This window comes from Argiope bruennichi, chromosome 9 (assembly GCF_947563725.1).
Source record: "Argiope bruennichi chromosome 9, qqArgBrue1.1, whole genome shotgun sequence".
Classification (NCBI taxonomy): domain Eukaryota; kingdom Metazoa; phylum Arthropoda; class Arachnida; order Araneae; family Araneidae; genus Argiope; species Argiope bruennichi.
The window spans coordinates 23,724,013-23,744,660 of record NC_079159.1 but is presented as its reverse complement, the minus strand read 5'-3'; the positions used below and the strand labels follow the sequence as shown (position 1 = coordinate 23,744,660).

General features: G+C 26.3%; 1 protein-coding gene across 1 annotated transcript in view; it reads left to right on the top strand.

The window, feature by feature from the left end:
• LOC129984223 (structural maintenance of chromosomes protein 3-like) overlaps positions 1–9,629 on the top strand; it is a gene marked incomplete in the record, with an annotated part of 25,772 nt that extends 16,143 nt beyond the window's left edge. Inside the window, 12 exon segments of the mRNA XM_056094049.1 lie at positions 1,243–1,324; positions 1,604–1,795; positions 2,197–2,271; positions 2,358–2,466; positions 2,984–3,144; positions 3,292–3,378; positions 3,707–3,850; positions 3,939–4,103; positions 5,165–5,212; positions 5,598–5,775; positions 6,659–6,765; positions 7,969–9,629. Coding sequence (XP_055950024.1) covers positions 1,243–1,324; positions 1,604–1,795; positions 2,197–2,271; positions 2,358–2,466; positions 2,984–3,144; positions 3,292–3,378; positions 3,707–3,850; positions 3,939–4,103; positions 5,165–5,212; positions 5,598–5,775; positions 6,659–6,765; positions 7,969–8,040 — 1,420 coding nt within the window.
• Between the last annotated feature and the right edge of the window lie 11,019 nt (positions 9,630–20,648).

Here is a 20,648-nt window from a genome sequence, read left to right as displayed (position 1 = left end):
TTAGTGAAATTTGATAGTTTTTACATCAAATTCGTAGATTCTATCAAATTGTGAGCAAAATCCATTCAGAGGAAGTTCAGCTGGCTGAATGTAAATTATCACAAAAACTTCAAGACAGAGAGCTACATGGATAAAATTTGATGCACATTTAACTTTTAAAATGTAGATTCTTATCAAATTTATAACCAGATATGTCAAAGGATTACTATCTGTTGATTGGTATTTAAAAAAATCATCTAAACGAGATGATAAAATTAAATAGATGAAAATTACAATAAAAAAATTTGTATGATGTAAATGAAATTTGACATGTGATTTTGTAACTGCAATTTTAATTCTACATCAAATTTAAATTTCAGTTAGTTAGAAAAAATTGTGTTTAAAACACAAATTCAGTTTTCGATATTCTTAGCCGCATACCAGAATTTAATTGCCAAGTATTGCACATACATTCAGTAAAAATGCTAAATTCATGCCAAAAATATTTTATGATTTTTGCTCACTTATGCCACATAAGGCATTCTTGGCCTTATGTGAAGTCTTTTTTTTATTTATAATGCCAAGCTAAAGAAAAGTATGTAATTTTATTTTTATAAAATTATACATGGTTTTTAATGCACCATATTATTGTACTGAAAACTATTATTAACAAATAGGGTAATCAATATGAAAATTTTTTTAATCATTATGACCCTGATATTCTAAGACGACCACTTTTCAACGGTTTCTATCTCATTAAGGGGAGAAACTCGGAAAGATGAGTGCATTTCGGAATTCTTCGTCATTCTTTGACCTTGATTTTCGCCCCATTAGATGCTTATTGTTCAATTTTTTTTTTCCCACATGTATGTGAATATCCTGTCGTTTATGAACATATTATTTTAAATCAGTCTGAAAATAATCTGAGTTTATTTTATTGTAAAATGTAAACATCACCTTTCATCTTTCCTCTCACTCCTATTTTTATGAATTAAACCCATCCTAACACATGTGCAAAAGCGCGGAGGGTTTTAGAATCCATTGTCGAACAATAAACAGAAGAGTATTATGAAATATTTATATGTTTTTTTGATAATAACAAAAAGAAGCATGACATTTAGCATTATGTGAATTTAATTCAACTTTTTTTATTATATAATGAAATAAGAAGTGAATAGTATTTTATAATTATAAAAATTGTAAGTTTTGCTAATGTTTACTTCAGTATTCTATATTTATCTATTTGTTATTTCTCTTACTCAGAGATGTGTTTGATAAGCTAAAAGCTGACATTCGTCTTATGAAGGAAGAAGTAGCAGCTCTTGAAAGATCACATCATCCAAAAGTAAGTGTTCTAATAATTGACAAAAATATAAAGATTCTAGTATCTTTAGAAATGCCCCCCCCCCACTAGATTTTTTTTTTTTTTTTTAAAGATTTAGGTACTTTGAATATATATGAAGGTATTCTCTTAACTTATATATATCATAAAAAATGAATTGTAATAATTGAAAATGTTTTTTTTTTTTTTTTTTTTTTTTTTATGAAATCTTCTGTACATTATGGGACATCAATGCAGATTAATAAATATTTGAATTCTAATATTGTCCTCCTTTCTCCTTAGGAAAGAAGTTTAGCAAGCCTTGATTCTAGTCTCAAATCGATGCAATCCACTGAACAGTCTCTGCGCAGTGAGCTTCAGCAGGATTTATTAAATCAACTCTCTGTTACAGATCAGCAGGAAGTTGATCGATTAAATGATGATATTCGTAAGCTCACTCAAGAGAACAAAGAAGCCTTCAGTGAAAGAATGAGGGTAATTTTTCCCCCTCATTTATTTAATTGTTTTGCAATTCATCTATTTTTCTTTCTTTCTTTCCTTCTTTTTTTTTTTTTCAGTTTGAACTTCATATTCCTGTTAAAAAATCTCTATTTCATTTTTTTTTTTTTTTTTTAAGAAATGTGAAAATTTATTTTTAATTTGAGGAATGAGATCATATTGCGCTCTTTCATAGAAATTTCTTTCCTTTCTCATTTTTTAAAAAAATGTTTAAATAAAATTATAAAATCTAAAGATAAATAAGGTAAAATGTTATATTTGCAAATTTTAAATTCACTTTTCTGAAATCATATTGTCTCAAAATGAGGTTTTAACTAATAACATAGTGATCATAACATATAAGTTAGTAATATAAGGTGCTTAATTTTTTTTGATAGCTGGAAGCCGAAAAAAATAAGCTTGAGAATCTTCTAAATAATAACTTGTACAGAAGAAAAGAAGAATTAGAAGCTGTAAGTAAACTTTATTTGTATATTTTAAAAAGGAAGCACCTCTGTCTATGTTGGTTTTAAGTTAAATATCTTATTTTCTTAACTAGGCTCTTCAAGAAATTTCAGTAGAAGATAGAAGGAGAAAGCTGGACAACAGTAATGCTGAATTGGCTGCTATTAACAACAGAATAAATGATGTGAATAAAAGTGTCAAAGGTACTTTTTTTTTTTTTTCAATATTTTCATGTTATGTTAAAAAAAATTTGATGCAGTTTGATTATTTTTCATTTAAGTTCTTATTTTCATTATAAAAAAGGCATTTGAGAATGGAATACTCATTAAATGAATGATGTAACTGAGATAGTACAATTTTTAATTCATCTGCATTGCACCCTTTTTTTGTGTTAAAAAAAATATATAATATGTTTTTTATACCTTTTGCATAAGTTTTTATTCCTATGTAGAGTGCTTAATAGAATGGACATTGAATACAAAAATAAAATTGAAAAATCTGAAATAAAAGGAATTTGGTATAAAATTAGATAAATATATTCTGCCTTCTGATTTTATAAGCATTTGCTCTTTCTATCTCTTAAATGTATAAAAAGTGTTAGATCTTTGAATTTGTAATTTTGAAGCTTTAATTTTACTCTATTTATCAAAACTTAAAAAGGTTTTGTTTATTAAATAGTTATGGTTATGCCATTCTGATTGTTACAAAATTATTTTTCAGAACTTGAGCAAAAATTTGAAAAATTTAATCAAGAACAGAAAAACACGCAGAAAGAATTAGAACATTGGAAAGCACAAGAACGCGACTTCCAAGAAAGAATTAATGAAGATGCAAAAGATTTGGAGAAAATGACTAGTAAACAGTCATTACTTCTTAAGAAGGTAGTTTCATTTCTTACACTATTTCTCCCTTGTAACTAAGTTATAACTTCTATTTTCATATTTTTATTGTATTGGACACATGATGATATATCCACATGCAATTATTTTATTCATAGTTTATTTTTACTTCTGTTATTATTTATCTAGAAAGATGAATTCACCCGAAAAATCCGAGAACTTGGCTCATTACCATCAGATGCATTTGAAAAATATCAAAATCTTAGCTATAAGCAGGTAATTTTTTTTATTAGATATTTCATAAATTTTCAAAAATTGATATTGTTATTTTAAATAAAATATTGCATTCTAAAAAACTTGAATTATAAATTTCCTATTAATATTTGTCTTGAGGAGAGCTATTTTATTTTTTTACATTATAAAGATATATATAATATAGGATATAAAAGTTACCATTTTGTGTTCTAAATAAATGTACTCATTATTATCTAAGTTAATTTAGATTTTCTGCTTATGCTATTTTTACTGTACCCAACCCCCTTTCTTTAATGGTTTTTGTTTTTATGATACATTTTGATTGTGTTGTTTTTCTTCTATATAATAGTTATACAAGAAATTAGAACAGTGTAATCACGAGCTCAAGAAATACAGCCATGTGAACAAAAAGGCTTTAGATCAGTTTATAAGTTTTTCTGAACAGAAGGAAAAGCTAGTGAATCGAAAAGCAGAACTTGATCGCGGTTATAATGTAAGTGTCCTGCTTCATTTGCTTTAAATTCCAGTTTAAGTTATTTTATTAAATTGGTTTAAAAATTGTATTTAAAATATGTTTTCAGTCTATCATGGAACTGATGAATGCATTAGAACAACGTAAATATGAAGCCATACAGTTGACTTTCAAGCAAGTATCAAAATATTTCAGTGAAGTATTCAAGAAGCTAGTTCCTCAAGGTCATGCTACTCTTGTTATGAAAACAGACAATGATGAGACTGGCTCGCAAGTATGTCTTGACTTTCACTTTTCAATATTTTTTACCATTCGTAAAAATTCATTTATTCGCCATGAATTACTTCTCTTGAAATTATTTAGTGAATTTTTTAATAACAATATAAATAAAGGTCTTATTTACATATTTATTTGTTTTTAAAAACATCTGATTATATATATATATATATATATTATAAATTCAAAAGTGTGTAATAATGAAAAATAGGGGAGAATAAGAAAACATTTTGTGTCAACAAAAATCTTTTAAAATAAAGACATAAGGACTCATATAAAATAGTAGTATTTAAAACTAATTATAGTAAATATTTGTTACAGTTACAAAAAGAAGTATAGAAAGAATATCAGAAAAAGGGCAGTTTGTTAAAAAAAAAATTTCTTGAAATCTGATCAAAGAAAAATTAATTAAAAAATAATTTTAATATAAAAATATTTTGTATAAATATTTATGTGTATATTAACAAAAAATTCTTCATGTTTTGGGAGAAGTAGTACTATTTTTGGTTGTTTGTATAAATAATTTGTTTGCCTTGGGAGATTTAAAAAAAAAAAAAAAAATTAGATGTTCAGAAATGCTTTATTTTCAAATATACTCATGGGTCATTGAATTTGCATTTTATTTAAGAGACTTGAAACTTCCAATTCTCCATAACTTTTTAAATGTCATATTTTAAGTGAAAAATGCATCATTTGTGATATTTCGTTTGCCTATGATTATGCTATAGAAATAACGAAATATAATTTTTTGTTATAAATCATGAAAAACATCATTAATCATTATGTATAATCTAATTTAATGCATTAGATTATACATAAAAATTTTATAGAAATTAATCCAAGCAGTAAGTTTTAAATTTTTGTTAAATATTAAATTATTTATTTTGTTACGAATCCTGGCGATTACATGACTTATTTCTTTGAAATTGGTTTCTATTTTTGTTATTACATGCTAATTGTTGAAACACTTTTCTTTGCAGTTTTTATAATGTTATAAAATCTATTTAATAATTGTAAGTGATTACATGTCATTTTGAAATTATGATGTATTATTTTTAGGGCGCCAAAGCTCAGTCTGTTGAACAGTTTGTAGGAGTTGGAATTAGGGTAAGAAACAGATTTTCTTTTGAACATCTTTATTAAATTTCTAATGTTTGACATATTGTAGAAATGCAATCAACTTTTAAATATATCCTATTATCAATTTTGTGTTTGAAACTTAAAAATTGTCTGCAAATTATAAAAATATTCTGCTTTTTTTTTTTTTTTAAATTCTGTGTTTTAGAAGTTTGCAATCATATGCAGATTTTTCTGTTTCTGTACTCTTTAGCACTTTTGGTAATATTATTAGTTTATAGTTGACATAATTAGGAATCATATAGTTACATATCAAAATAAAATTTTAATACCGAATATGTGATATTTATTGTAAGTTAACATTTAAGTTAGAAATATTTAAATTATTAAGAAATTAAATTACTATGAATTGTAGGTCTCATTTACTGGGAAATCGGGTGAAATGAAAGAGATGCAACAGTTATCTGGTGGACAAAAGTCATTGGTAGCTCTTGCCTTGATATTTGCTATTCAAAAATGTGATCCTGCACCGTTTTATCTTTTTGATGAAATTGACCAGGCTCTTGACTCACAGCATCGTAAGGCTGTTTCAGGTATGATATGTTTTCTGTCTCTGCTCCTATTCTTTTCTTATCTGTATATGAATTTGTTTTTTGAAAAGTCTTATTTTTTTATTAGTATGATTATTAGCTAATTAATTGTTGAAGTTGACTGTTTCTTATTAAAATTATCTTGTAGCATTACACAGAATGCTCAAATAGCTGTCTAATATTGTTAAATACTGATGAATTGTTATGAGTGTATTATTGCAATCATTTCATATCAAAATATTACGTTTAAATATGAGATACTTCAGTATTGAAATAAGATAAAAGGATTCATGAAAAAATATCCATCTTGTCTATTTTGTTTCTTAGGTGGAAATGAATTATCTCTAAAGAAATAAAACCCATTTTTTTTCTATAGTTCCTATCGATAGTTTCGTCACGATATATGAACTTCTTTAAAAATAAAAATGTCTGTCCCGCTGAGGAAAATGAATTTTTCCAGAATTGTTTTTTCAATTTAACTAATGGTTTGTTATAATCACAGATACTGCTCCATGTGAAGATACTTCAATTTTTTTTTCTGATTCATTTTGAAATATTTTCATTTAGACAAGTGTTAAAAAATGTGGGAAGAAATAAGTCTTTGCCTAAAATTTTTCAAGAAAAATTGGTTTTTACTATTCAAAGTCATGCCCTTATACATTTAGCACATGATGATTGATCTGTTTCTTATCTTGTATTATTTAATCATTGCTTTTAATGTTAATAACTTATAATATAGCTTTACAGTATCCTTCTTCTATGTATTAATTTAATACTAATCTAGAATTAATATGAAAAGTATTTGAATGTCTTTAAATGAAGCAATTTTTAAATAATAATTAATAGATATGTATTTGATTGTATTCTATACTTAATATGTTTTTAGACATGATTCATGAACTTTCTCAAGATGCACAGTTCATTACAACTACTTTCCGGCCAGAGCTTTTAGAGAAGGCAGATAAATTTTATGGTGTAAAATTCAGGAATAAGGCAAGTTCTCATTCTTTTATATACATTTAAAAAAATATCTCTGCTATTTTGGCTGCTCTGACAGTTCTTTATGAATTCTTGCATTTTGTAATGTGTAAAGAAGTTTTTGAGTCACAGTTAATTAGATATTTCTTAATATTAGAAGTTTAATTTGCTACCACTCATCTTCAATTTTAGGCACTAACTCTAGTTGGCATTACTAAATTAACTTCTAATTTACATTTTTGACGAAAGGCCAAATTGTATTAGATGTTTTAGCAAATTATTGATTTAGGATTATGATTTTTATATGCATATATAATAGATTCTAAATATATCATTATCTTTTCAAAGCACTTAAAATTTAAAAAAAAAAATTATTCTTAAAATATTACAATTTTTGAAATTTTAAAAACATAAAATATATTTTTTCTCATTAATATATGAAGATGCATTTGGAATAAAGCTGGGTATTATTTTGTAATTTCATTTAAAGTACAATTTAAAAAAAAAATAATGTATTGAATTTATGCGAGAATTTTGTATTTTCTATTATTATTATTATTATTACTATTTTGCATTTTCTATTATTATTAACTATTTTGTATTATTTCTATGAACTAAAATTGACTTTTAACTATTTATAAGAACTTGAAACAATAAATGCATACCTAGTTTTATTTTAATGTTGAGCAAGAATCTTTATTCTAAATTAATGGGATTTCCACAAATATTAAAACAATAGATTTCAAAGTCTTTCAAATCTGAAATTAGTATTGGTTTGGACAAAAATAATTAAAATTGTATTTCCTCTTTTGAATTCATTAAATGTTTATTTTATTTTATCTTATCATTCTGTTTTTGTTGGATATTGGCACATATTTTGGGCATGAAATGCTTTAAAAAAAAGAATACATATTGTATATGACTAAGTATTGCGATTGGTATTGAATGGGATACCTTTTAAATATGTATATTTTAATGGCATCTGTTTGAATATAATGTAGAAAATCTCACTGTGTCTGTTCGTCAATTTATGGGCCGTATAAAGTAAATTGACTTATTATTTGGCAATAGTATCATTTATGAAATTTTATAAATGCATCTATGATAGTTTTAGCCATGTATTTCTACCAAAAAAAACTACTGTGATTTCTTGATTTGGAATGTATTTTAGTTTATTAATTTCAAAATATAATTTAACATATCACGCTTTATTCACAGGTGAGCCACATTGAAGCTGTCTCTCAAGAAGAGGCAAGAGACTTTGTTGAAGATGATACTCCTCATAGTTGAAAAGAAAAACGTTCCCCTCACCTTATTCAATTCTCATGTGTTCTAATATCGACTGAAGGTACAAAGTGTAAAATAGAAGTGGGTGCCCGGTGCTTTGAGTACTGGGTGGGAACATGATGTGTAGGTCAGAGACTAAGTAGGTTTCGCATTTGCAATGTCATTTGGAGCTTCATATCAGCATTTTGTACATGTCTCTTCTCATTTATTCATTTTTATGGCTTCACTTTATAAAAAAAAAAGATGAAAAAAATGAAAAAAAAAAATCATTTAATTTTCAAGTTATATCTTCACAAAGAGTTGTTTTTGATATTTTAATAGTGTATTATGTCATTTGTTGGAGAGTATATAGTTGCTGCTACTTTATGGACATTAGCAATGTTTATGTGTACTTTTTTTATGATGTCATCATTGTAAAGAGTACAACAAAAAATTTTATTCTGGCGAGGAAAAAAAATGTGTATGCGTTTTCCCGAATTGTTACCTGAAAATAAAAAATAAAAAAAGCACTGTGATTTCAAAAACAAAAAGAAGAGAAAAAAAATTCCATTCTATTTTGCAAAATGACGAAGACAAGAAATAACGATGCCAGAGACTTTAAAAAGTTGTGCATTTTTCTAGATAACAGGTTGGTATTAGAGATGTTATTTTGAGTACTGTTTCAATAATAGATTGTACATATTTTTATTTAATAACTATCTCTTATATAGCTTTGCTGTTTCTTGAATCTGAGGTGTGAAAATTATCATTCTTATGTGACTGTTTAGCATATTATATATATTTTATTTAAAGCATAATTCACATTTACTCATTTGTATGGTTTGTGGTGGATTCAGTCTTGTTATGAAATTTTATTTTGTAATATATTTCTTAGAGGTTTTTATTCTTAGTGTCAACTTAATTTATTCCTACTTTTATCAATAGAAACACTTTGTGTATAGTTTAAATACTTATTTTAATTATAAAATTTTATTCTATATATTTCAAAACCATATCAAAGGTTATTACAAGCTATTTGAAAGATAGTGCAAATGCTCCACTTTGATTGACACGAGAAGTTATTTGCTGAAGATATTTTCTTATAAATTCTTAAAATTTTATCTTATAGTGTTAAGAATTTTTAATTTAGCTATAGGTTTGTAAAATACTAACTAAGTAGCTTCTACTTAAATTAATTTTTAATTCTATGCTGTTCTGGCATAATATTTTCTATACTTGCTGTTGAGTGCGGAGAAATTTTCTTGTTTTTTGAAAACTGAATTGGGTGATATCCATTGCGAATTCATACTATGTAGCATAGTCATTACACATTAAAAAATAAATGTGTAAAAAGATCATCTCAGATTCTTGTGAATATATTTTTAAATCTCATTTGTTTTCATGCCAACCTTCATTTCTTTTTCCTCTTTTTTTTTAATTTATAGTTGGAATATATGTCTGAAATTTTTGTATCCTAAACTCTGCCTCTCCTGTACTGGTTACAATTTTATGATTGTTCCTTGTTAAATTTACAAGACACTTTTTATCTGAATCAAATTGTAGCTCTGTGCAAAAGAGGAATAAATTTTTGACAAAATGTTTGTAAAAGTTAATGTGCGTGAATCATTCTTTGTTTACATAATATTTCACTTAATATTACATTTTGTTATATGGAGGGGATGATAAAATATTGGAAAAAAGAAATTTGAACATTCTAGCTAAGCATTAAAGATATCTCAAATGTGATTATTCATATGATTTTTTTTAATTTGAAATTTATCCTTAAGTATAAAGCATCTATAATGTATGTCAAAAGGGGAAAAAAAAAAAAAAAAGATTATTTTAACATACCTTGCAATGTGTGTTTAAACAAATATTATAAAAATAAAAGGTATTATTGTAAAATATTTTTAAAATTTATTAAAATTAGAGAAAAAATGCATAAAGATAAAATTGGCATCTTAGTATAAAAGTTTTGTAATTTTAAAATGGTGTTAAAATACTTATTTAGAAATAATAAGTTTTAAAATTATTGAAGAAACTGTCATATTGGTTTATTTTTAATCTAAAATGTAATTACAGAGTGCTTAGCATCATGAAAAGTGCTTAAATTTTTAACCTTTTTTAAGCACCTTTAAAAGTGCTTGATTTTTAGAAGAGGTCCTTAAAAAGTGCTTAATTTTCTCGTGAAGACGAAGAAAGATTTTCGTTTTGTTTTGTTTCCCTATAGGTTGAATATGATAATTCGAAATTATGGTCGTAGAGGCTTGTTTACAGGTTGTATCAAAAAAGAAAATCGACAAAAGGGAAGAATTCGAAGAAATATTCCAGGGGCTCCTGCACATGTTGAGATAACTCTTAATGATACTTTTTCTTTTCTCTCTCCTCTGCCTTTCTTTTCCTTGCTTCCTTTTTCTTCAACAATGTGCATTGCCATTTATTATAATACTGGAATAGTTATTTGGAAGGTGCAGTACGAAATGCGTACTATGCCATACTTATTGTGAATCGAAAAACATTCCAATTTTTATTGTTTTGGCGAATAATTTAAGTTATTTGTATATTTAAACTTTTATGTGTTAAAGAATATATGATATAGTGGAATCAACAGAAAATATGAAAAAGCAGAATGGACTTAAGGTGCCAAAATAATATATCGAACATGGGGAAAGCTGCTTTTAAAACACTAACCTATTCGATCATCATTCTCATTAATATGTCGTTTTTGAGCAATCGCTTGAACAATCTACTACAGGTATTCTGCTGTATTATGTAATTATGTTAGCCAATAATGTAAAATGTAGTATGATGAAATTTTCAATGATCGTAATATCTTTCAAGATATATTTGAATATACATTGAATAATTTTATTTGATGAACTAATCTTGCAAAGTTTGTTTTGATTAAGAGAAAGAAAAAAAAGAAATTGTCCGGATCTGGTACTTAAATAAATAAATTTAAAAAAAAAACTCCCCTTCCCCCTTTAAGGATTTATGGTTTTTTTTTTTTTTTTTACAATGAAATGTCTCTTTATATGTATAAAGTTTTGTCCTAAGCATTGCCCAACATAAAAGCCATTGATGTTAGGAGCATGAAATTTGGAAAGTGGTGTTTTGGGCATTATAGGCACACTAATAACGGATTTCTCAAACTTATAATTTGAAGTGTAATTTAAAAAATAAAATTTTTATGTATTTTCATCATAACACCAAAGCATATTATCGCATAAAAATTACTTTAACACCGTTTTAAAGGTTAAAAAAGAATAGCTTTTGAAAAATAAAGATTTTGTTTGGTTGAATGTAATTTTAAAAAAATAATTTCTGGGAAATTAGTTTTGGCTACAGTTTATAACAAAGATTTTTATTATAAGGAAATTTAAAATGATATTGCTTCTTTAAATCGTTGAATCGCATTATTCTGCAGCTGTTAAAATTGAAGTAAAATATATAGGCACTTATTTAAACTTAAAAAATTTTAAAGCATGTTCATTGAATAAAATTCTTGATTTGATTTGTTAAATTTGGAAGCAATGCATTATATTGTCCTGTGCTGGCTTCAAGAAAGACTTTTTTAAAAAATGCTACAGTTGGCATTTTTACTTTCTCATATGCAAAATTTAGAGAAAATATTGCAATCATCAAAAAATTCGAATTCGAGATTTTAATGAGTCTCCATGTTTCATACTTATTTGAATTCGACAGCACATTTACGGAAAATGTCTATGCCAAAGATAACACAAAAACACTTTGAACTAGATGGATGAAATTTGGTATATGGTCATCACACCAAACTTGTAGATTTTAATCAAATTTTCAACAACATTCGTTTAAAGGAAATCTGTTTGTCTGTTGATTGTTCGAATATAAGTTAGCATGATCACTACAAAACAAAGAAAGCTAGATAGTTAAAATTTGGCACACTGATTTAAAATCTACTGTATAAAGATCTGTCAAATTTTGAGCCAAATCCAACAAGGGGCTCATCGTATGCCGGTCTGTACTCTCAGAAATATATAAATGCAATAGCTCAAAATTGTAGGGACTTAAATATATCAAATTTGGTATGTAATTTTGTGACTATAAGAGTAGATTTCAGTCAATTTTTTTGTTATTAATCAATTGGGAAGAATGCATCTAGAACCCAAATTTGCTTTTCGGATACATTCAACCACATGCCAGAAATTAATCCTAAAACACTTGCCAACGATCACCTAATAGAATCAGTAAAAATATTTAATTCATGCCTAGTGTTAATATTCCGTAATTATTGTATGTCAATGCCACATAAAGCATTTTCTGGTAATATGCGAGAAAGTTTTGGGGAGACGATCTGGCTGATTTATTTTTTTCTTCTAGCTACAGAGCTTTTTTTTTTTTTTACTTTATAAATTTGTTTCCGTTTTTAATGAAAGTTAAGACTTGTTAAAGCATTTTCATTTCTTCATAATATATATACATATATATATATAATGTTTCTTCAGTAAATTTTTTTAGTAAGAATTTTTTCCTTGTAGGTTAAAAAGCAGTCTTTCCTTAAATTTTAAGAATATTAAACGATAAAAAAAAAAAAGTACTTTAGAAGTAAGAGGCGATAAGACAGTTCCTTTTTAGTCTGATCATTTATGAACGCTGCTATTATTTTTATTAAAAATGAATTAAAAAACTTATTTAGAACATGGTATTGTTCTATCATCAATTTCATGGCAGTTTTGCCAGTCGAATGATGGTAACCATAGGAATGCTTTAGTTCTCAGCTTTATAAGATTGCAAATAAAATTACTTAATAAAATAAGTCAATGCAGGAAGAAATTTACTTTTCCTATCCCAGCCATGCTGGATCTTAATTGTTGTTGCTTATATAAAAATCAAATAAAATTTGTGGTTATGCTGAGCTTCTGCATGACTATCGACATTTTCAGAAAGGTTGTATCTATTTAATATTTTATTTCAATTTTATGAGATGTTGAAAAAACTCGCAGATCTTTATTATTAATATTATAAAAATTGACTTATTTTTTTTATTATTTTGTTTTTGTGATCATTTCTTTGCTTTTGTCAAATCCAAAAAGGCATAATTTTACTATAGAAAATGTGCAAATACAGAAATAAATATTAAAATTTAAAAAAAAGCTTTTAAAATTAATTTTTTATAATTTTTTCCAATAAAAACTATGCATTATTATAAAACAAAAAAAAAAATATGCTTACAGAACATGCAGTTAATATTTGCATAATTATACAAAGGTGCTTAATTTTCGGGGCTAAGGTGCTTAAAAGTACTTAATTTTTGCAACAATGTGTCGCTACACACCCTGAATTATCATTTTTCAGAAAACACCTTCTATCCAAAAAGAAATCCATTGCCAACTTTGACACTATTCGATCTAACAATCTGCCCAATAGAGCATAGTTTGTTTGTTTGTTTTCCAATTATGTATGCTAATGATGCTTTTACAGATTATCTGTCAGTCTGTAAATGTTATGTTAAAAAGAAAATACTTTTGAAATGATCAAAACAAAATTATAGATTATCATGTGCCAACATGGATTTTGAAGAATGTTTAATTGGTCATAAAGCTGATTATCATTTTGGGCAGATTATTTGATCTATCAGCTGATGATTTTAAAATCCAATATAAAACAATCCATAATTGAGTAGCAACCATCAAATTGAAATTTTTTTTCTGTTAAGATTTTTTTTATTAGAAGATAACTAGGATAATTTCTTAATTTTAAATTTCCTCTTAAAAAATATTGCAAATCAAGATGAAACACGTTTGATTAAGAGAGATATTCAATTGTTACAAGTTTTATATTTTTCTTTTGTATATGATTTTATACTAACTCTTTTATTCCTTTTTAATTTATTGTGCATTAAAAGAAGTTAACTCAGTTATGAATAGAAATTCTAATTATTTACTAAGTGACTAGACCATTGTGACACTAGTTTGAAAACATTACAGTTCTTTATTTTCATTTTATTGGTATTATTGAGTGTCTATTTCTAATAATATTAAAGATGAATGTATATTTTTGCTCTCTACAGGCCACACTATTTCACTTACATTTATCAAATTTGGCACACATGTACTTTAAAAATGTGTATGCTGAAACAATTAAAAAATGTTAACTAAAAATTAAACCGAATTTTTGACAGTTCTCAGCGATAACTTCTTATTGCTTTATTGCTCAAAGATAAATTTTACACCATTTTAGAATTTTTAAAAATATCTTTGTAACCAATAAAATAGTCCTACAATTTTTTTCTTAACTTTTATGATTTTTAAAAATGTGTTTTGTTTAATTTCCAAACATAAATTGCATTGTTGCCCTAGAAACCAAACTGTTTTCAATGTTTCAGCAAATATTTAATTGCATAATTGTCTTATGTTGAAAATTACAGAAGAATTATTTAATATCTGTCTTTAAGACAAATAAAACCGTTAAATTACAATATACCACAACATTTTGAAGATAAATTGCACATTTTCATTTTTAATAGGATTATAATGTCATAAGATTGATTGCCATTAGAATGGCCCATTGCACAATAAACAGAACATGTAAACACAATTTTAATGTCTGACAATTTGGCAGTATCATGGCTATTAAGTTATATCTGAAGATTTTAGCTGGAATTAAATATAACCAATAGCACTAGTGAACCATCTGTCACTAAAGGCAACTAATTCAAAATAATGTGATGCCAGTCTTCATGAATGTTGTCTATATTGTAAAAATTAATATATTTTTAAAGTGAAAGAAAGGTTTAATTAGCTTTTGTTATCTGTTAAAAATTTATTAAATAAATTTGATGCTTTAATTCTTAAAATAATTTTAAAATGGCTTTGATTTTTTTTTTTTTTTTTTTTTGTTCATTAATAAATATTGTAACAATTGGCTATTAAAAATGTATGTCACATCTTTATCTGTTAAAGTTTATTGTTGTAAAAAAAATTAGAAATTTTTAATGGACCATATAAAAATACTTTGACTTCTGATAATTTTAAACATCTACTTTTTAATAAGGATTTTTTTTGTTTATAAAGTTTGTTTTTTTAATCATGAAAATGCTTAGAATTAATAAAATAACCAAACTCAAAATTTCAAAGATTCCTCTGTATATTAAGGAAGAATCATTATGGATGTACTGGTTACTTAATTATATTTTTTACACATACAAAAAAAAAAGGTATTTTAATTAATTTTGGCATAAAATTTGTTTCTGAAAATATTTAATTTCAGAGGTTTTGAATTAAAATCAAATAAATTTTGATGCTGAGATTAATTTTATAGTATACATAATTGTTATATAAACTTCAATAAGGTATATTAAATAATTATTTATCAATAATACTGTTTAAGAAAGAGTAAAACTTATGTAGAAATTTTTAAAAAATATTATCCAGTTGCTTGGAATTTTTTTTATGTAATCTCTTAAAATGCTGACTTAGGCCTCAATTTTCTTTTTTAAGTTTATTTATGAATATTATGGTAATTTTGAAACAAAATAATATTGTTGAATGCTTACTATTTACTCTTTTGATGTGTTTTTCACAAGTAAAAAAAGTTACTACTAGTTTTCAAATATAAATTTTTATAATGAAAAAAAAAATTCATGCAAAACGTTGATACTTTTCTTCAGAAATATGCTAGTAAATTCATTTTTTTTCTGAAAAAAAAAATGCTCTATTTATTAAAATATATGTATATATATTTATCTACATATATTTGCTGATAGATATTTTTGTTAGAAATATTTCTAATTGTAATTTCATTCTCTTTTTTTTTTTTTTTTTGTGTGTGTGTGTGTGTGTGTTCTTTTTGGCACAAGTATGCATTATGGCATGTTAATATTATATTTAAAAAAAAGGATTTAAAAAATATCAACAAAAGATTAATCTTTTGTTCCATTTTTTTTTTTTTTTTTTTTTTTTTTTTTTATTCATTTATTAACATTTTAGAGAAACTTACTGATCTATTGAAACCAATGTTTCTAATTTTGTCACCTATATTTTTTTATTTAATAAATTAAGCTATAAGTTATCAGTAAATAGTTAAAATTAATCTACCACTATATAGACATCAATGGTTGAAAGACTATTTTCATTAGTTTATTATGCTAAAGTTTTTTTGTTGGTGAAGGATTAAAACTTGCTAATCTAATTTTTTTAAAAAGATATTTTCTATATTTAGACCATAACTGAATAATTCTTTTAGAAAGTATTTTTTCCAAGACTCAAAATACCAACAAAAGTTTCACTTTCCAGCTAAATTTACATTTAATGTTAATTATTATTAGGCAGTCAGTTAAAAACAGAATTTACTAGTTTTATATGTTATAAACAAACAGAGTCCAATGTAAGAATTATATATAAAACATTAGTGGATAAGAGGTAACACAACTTAAACACTGCTATTTTAAGTTTGTATTTAAAAATATTAGTGACAGATGTATACTTCCAATTCAAACAATGCATTAAATGATGTACAATTTTGTTTGAGTCAATAAATTTCTACATTGCTGAAAAAATTACAAAATTCCAATTTTTATTCAGTTTCCATACCTTAATTGTCAATTCGAATTAAATATTCTTGGAAGATAAGTTTTTTTTTTAAATTCCCCTCTTTTATGATCAAAACGTTTTTTTTAATGAAAATTGGAATTTCATTATTTTAGATCATCGACTCGAGAAAGCAATCGCCATTATTCTTGAAATGGTCTAAAATAATTATATTCTGAACTCCAAGACTGGATAATTGTACTTCTATAAAAGTTGTGCTTTTTTTTTTTTTTTTTTTTTTTTTTGTCTTAAATTTTAACTTAATATTGGAATGGAGGAATATTTTAAAAATTATACAGCAATACTTTTCCAACAATTCATTTATTGACTGAAACTGTAAAAGAAAATTTTTTTAATGTCATGTAAAGAATTTTTTTTCCCAATTAATAATCTATGCTAATCCTCTGCCATTTAGGAATTCTTATGTATTAGCAGCCTTTGGTGACCAGCCGGTTCACCAATCTTAATGTTCGTTTAAATTTTAATAATTAAATATTTTACACAATTCCTACTTTAATAGATTCTTCATCAAAATATTTTAAAACTTCATATTTTGATAGTCATATAATTCACTCATAATATTATAAAGGCCTTCAGTCATAACGTAATATGTATCTCTCATTTTCTGTTAGCTCTCGTAGAATTTATGCTTTAAATTAAAGTGGAAAGGATTAATCTGCAATTAATATAATAATATTTTTTACTGAAACAAAGCATTTTTTTATAATATGATTACTGATAACAGAATCAGTGAGCGTTTAAACTTTATGGGCACTAAAGAATACTTTTCTTAATTTATGTTATATCTCAAGAATTTGTCAACAAAGTTTTCTCAGATTCATCATGAACAGATCGATTAATTAACAATGTTTAATTTTAAATGCATCAAACGCTAAGAAAATAAAATGAATCGTTTAAAATAATCGGTCGAAAACAGGTTTTAAAAAAAACTACTTAAAAAACGGTGTACTTAAAACTATAAGCATATACAAAAAAATATATAACTAAGACAAATATAATTTAATTACAAAAGCATGCAACTAACCTAAAAATAATTTAAATCAAGAATCATTCGTTGATAATATTTTCAACAATCAGAACACAATGCGCATGCGTGAATTTTCAACGCCAGTTACGGTAACGCAAATTCGTGAATTTTTCTACGCCAGTTGGGGTAATGCTATGCAGATTAGAAATTTTTAATTCCATTTATTCTGTGTTATTTTTATTCAAAAATACTTCAGAATGAATCGGAAAGATCGATTAATTAACAATGTTTAATTTTAAATGTATCAAACATTAAGAAAATAAACAGAATCGTTTGAAATAATCGGCCGAAAAATGTTAACCCTAGCCTCAATACTGTTGGGAAAAAAAAAACTGTAGCCTTACTTATTTGGCTTTGGGGGAAATGAAAAGATTTTTGGGCGGGAAAGTTAGTTTTTAATTAATAATGAAAATTCTAATTAAAAATTAAAAAAAGAGACCTTAGGTGCGCATTCCCGACTTCTAAGGTATACATGTACCAAATTTTGTATCTGTAGGTCAAGCGGTCTGGCCTGTAGAGCGCAAACACACACACACACACATTGAGCTTTATATAAGTATAGATTGGCGGCAGTTAGCTCAATGAAAATTGTTTATTTTCATCAAAAAGTGAGGTAACTTCAGAAATAGCTATAGAAGAATAATAGTTTCCTATTCCGTTCTTTCATCAACTCAAATCCTATTGGCTCAAAAGTTTTCAGACTATTCACCTAGAAAATCGATTCTTTTTGATTCTACTGTTTATTTATTAGTAAAAATAGGGATGAGAGGAAAGATGAAGGGAGGAGATGTTTATATTTAATAATAAGGCGAACTCATGATACACAAACTTAGGAGGTGTAGAAACTGCAGGCAATTCATAACATTGTCGGAAAAAGATACTAATTTACAATAAAATACTTTAGAGCTATATTTATTTACTGTGAAAGGGTTAAGCAGTAACTTATGATAAACAAATGGAAATTTGTTGATTCATTTTCTTGCAAAATAATAATTTTTTTTCACTTAAAAAGTTTTTATTTTTAAATTTGTTATTGTAATTTTTTATAACATTTTGAAATGAATAACGGTAGATAATCTCAGTTATGTTTGATGATATTACATAAAATATTTTTTCTGCCAGCTTTGAAAGCGTTTTGCCACTTGAATTAGCCTGACGCAAAACAATACGCAATTTTGAGGTACAGTAAAATAGTACGATCAGAAACGATACGACACTCTCATACGTGTGGAGAAAAACGGAAGGAAAAAGTATGTAATGGGGCGGAAATGAAGGTCAAAGAATGAAGAAATCCGGAAATGCGCTCTTTCTTTCACATCTGATCCATTAGCGAGGTAGAATCGGCGGAAATGGGAATCTCGGGATACTGAAATGAGCAGTACATTTAATTTTTGATTCAAGCGATCACATCCACCAATCTAAGCCCTGAATAGACACTTTGAAAGAGTACGTGTGCTGATAGCTAGCACCAACCACTTCGAAGAATGAGCGGGGATAGAACCTGGGACCTTGTGGTTCTCAGCCCAGTAACATGACCACGATACAAAAGCAATTGTTCGGGTAGTGTAGCTGTTAACTAGCTTATAAGCTATTCACCACAAAGTAATAAAATTCAATATTTCTTTTAAAAAATGATTCAAAATTTATCACAAATGTTAAATGTCGTTAAGTTTTTCTCATTCTCTTGTACGAAATGTACAGAGGGAAAATATTCTAATCATCGAAAAATTCGAGATTTTGACGAATCTCCACGTTTCAGATCATTCCGAGTCTGGAGAAAAAAACACTTCTGGAATTATGCCTGACCTTTTTTCTGTTTGTGAACATGATAATTCAAAAACCCTTTGAGCTAGGCAGGTGGAATTTGGTATATAGTGTGTACACCAAATTTGTAGCTTTCTATCAAATTTTGTACGAAACCCATTCAGTGGGAATCAGTCCGCCCGGTTAAATAAATATAAGTCAGACGATAAATGCAAAACATAAAAAGCTAGATAGATAAAATCTGGCACAAAGGGTAAGCGTCTAAAATAAAGATTGATATTAAATTTAGAACCAAATCTCTTAAAGGATTGACCATCTGTCAGTCTGCACTTTGCATGCATAATTCAAAAACGTAACAATTTAGATGAATGAAATTTGGTTTACAATTTTATCACCTAAAGTGCAGATGGGTGACACGTTTTCAACCACATCTGTTTAAAGGTTGACTGTCTACCGGTCTAAGCTTCGCATACAATACTTAAGTAAATGAATTTTTTTAAAATTTTATGAGTGCAAATGTTGTTTTATGTCAAATTTGTAATTTCAATATGTCGCTAAAAAAAGCGTCTAAAATACATATCCGATTTTCTGGTATTTGTGTATTAATCGCATGCCGAAGATCATAGCCAAATATCAATATTTCATAACTACTGCTATATATATCTATGTAATGGCATTTTAAAATTTAATTTAAACTTAATTCATTTCCAAACTTTTAGCTTAATTTAGTCCACATTTTCATTCTAAAATGTTCTCTTATTTCCTGATCCCATTCCACATTTAATTAATTCAACACGAATCCTAAAATTGCCGAAGTCTACAAGTTCCCACACTCCGAGTGAAGGGATAAAAAAGTTGCTAGCAAAGACGAATTCTTTTTAAAAGATACCTAAATCCCCCTTACCTAAATCGACACGTGTAAAGAAATCCCCATCGGAATCTCATGGTATATAAGGACCAAGGATAAATATTTCTGCCCTTTTTTTAGCTTTCCATCTTTCCGCTCTTGTGTCGTTCTGTGATGATATGCTCGTCGTTTCTGCTTGTACATAAATTATGCCTCTCGGGATGAAATAGAAGCGAAGTTTAAAATTCGAAACTGTCTTCTCTCTCTTCGGAAACGACTTTGCTTAAAAATTATGTTTATATATATATATATATATAATTTTTGTAGAAAAATGTTTTAAAACATCAAGACTAAGAACGAGTAAAAGTGACGGCGAAAAAGTATTCAAAGACAAAATTATCTGAAA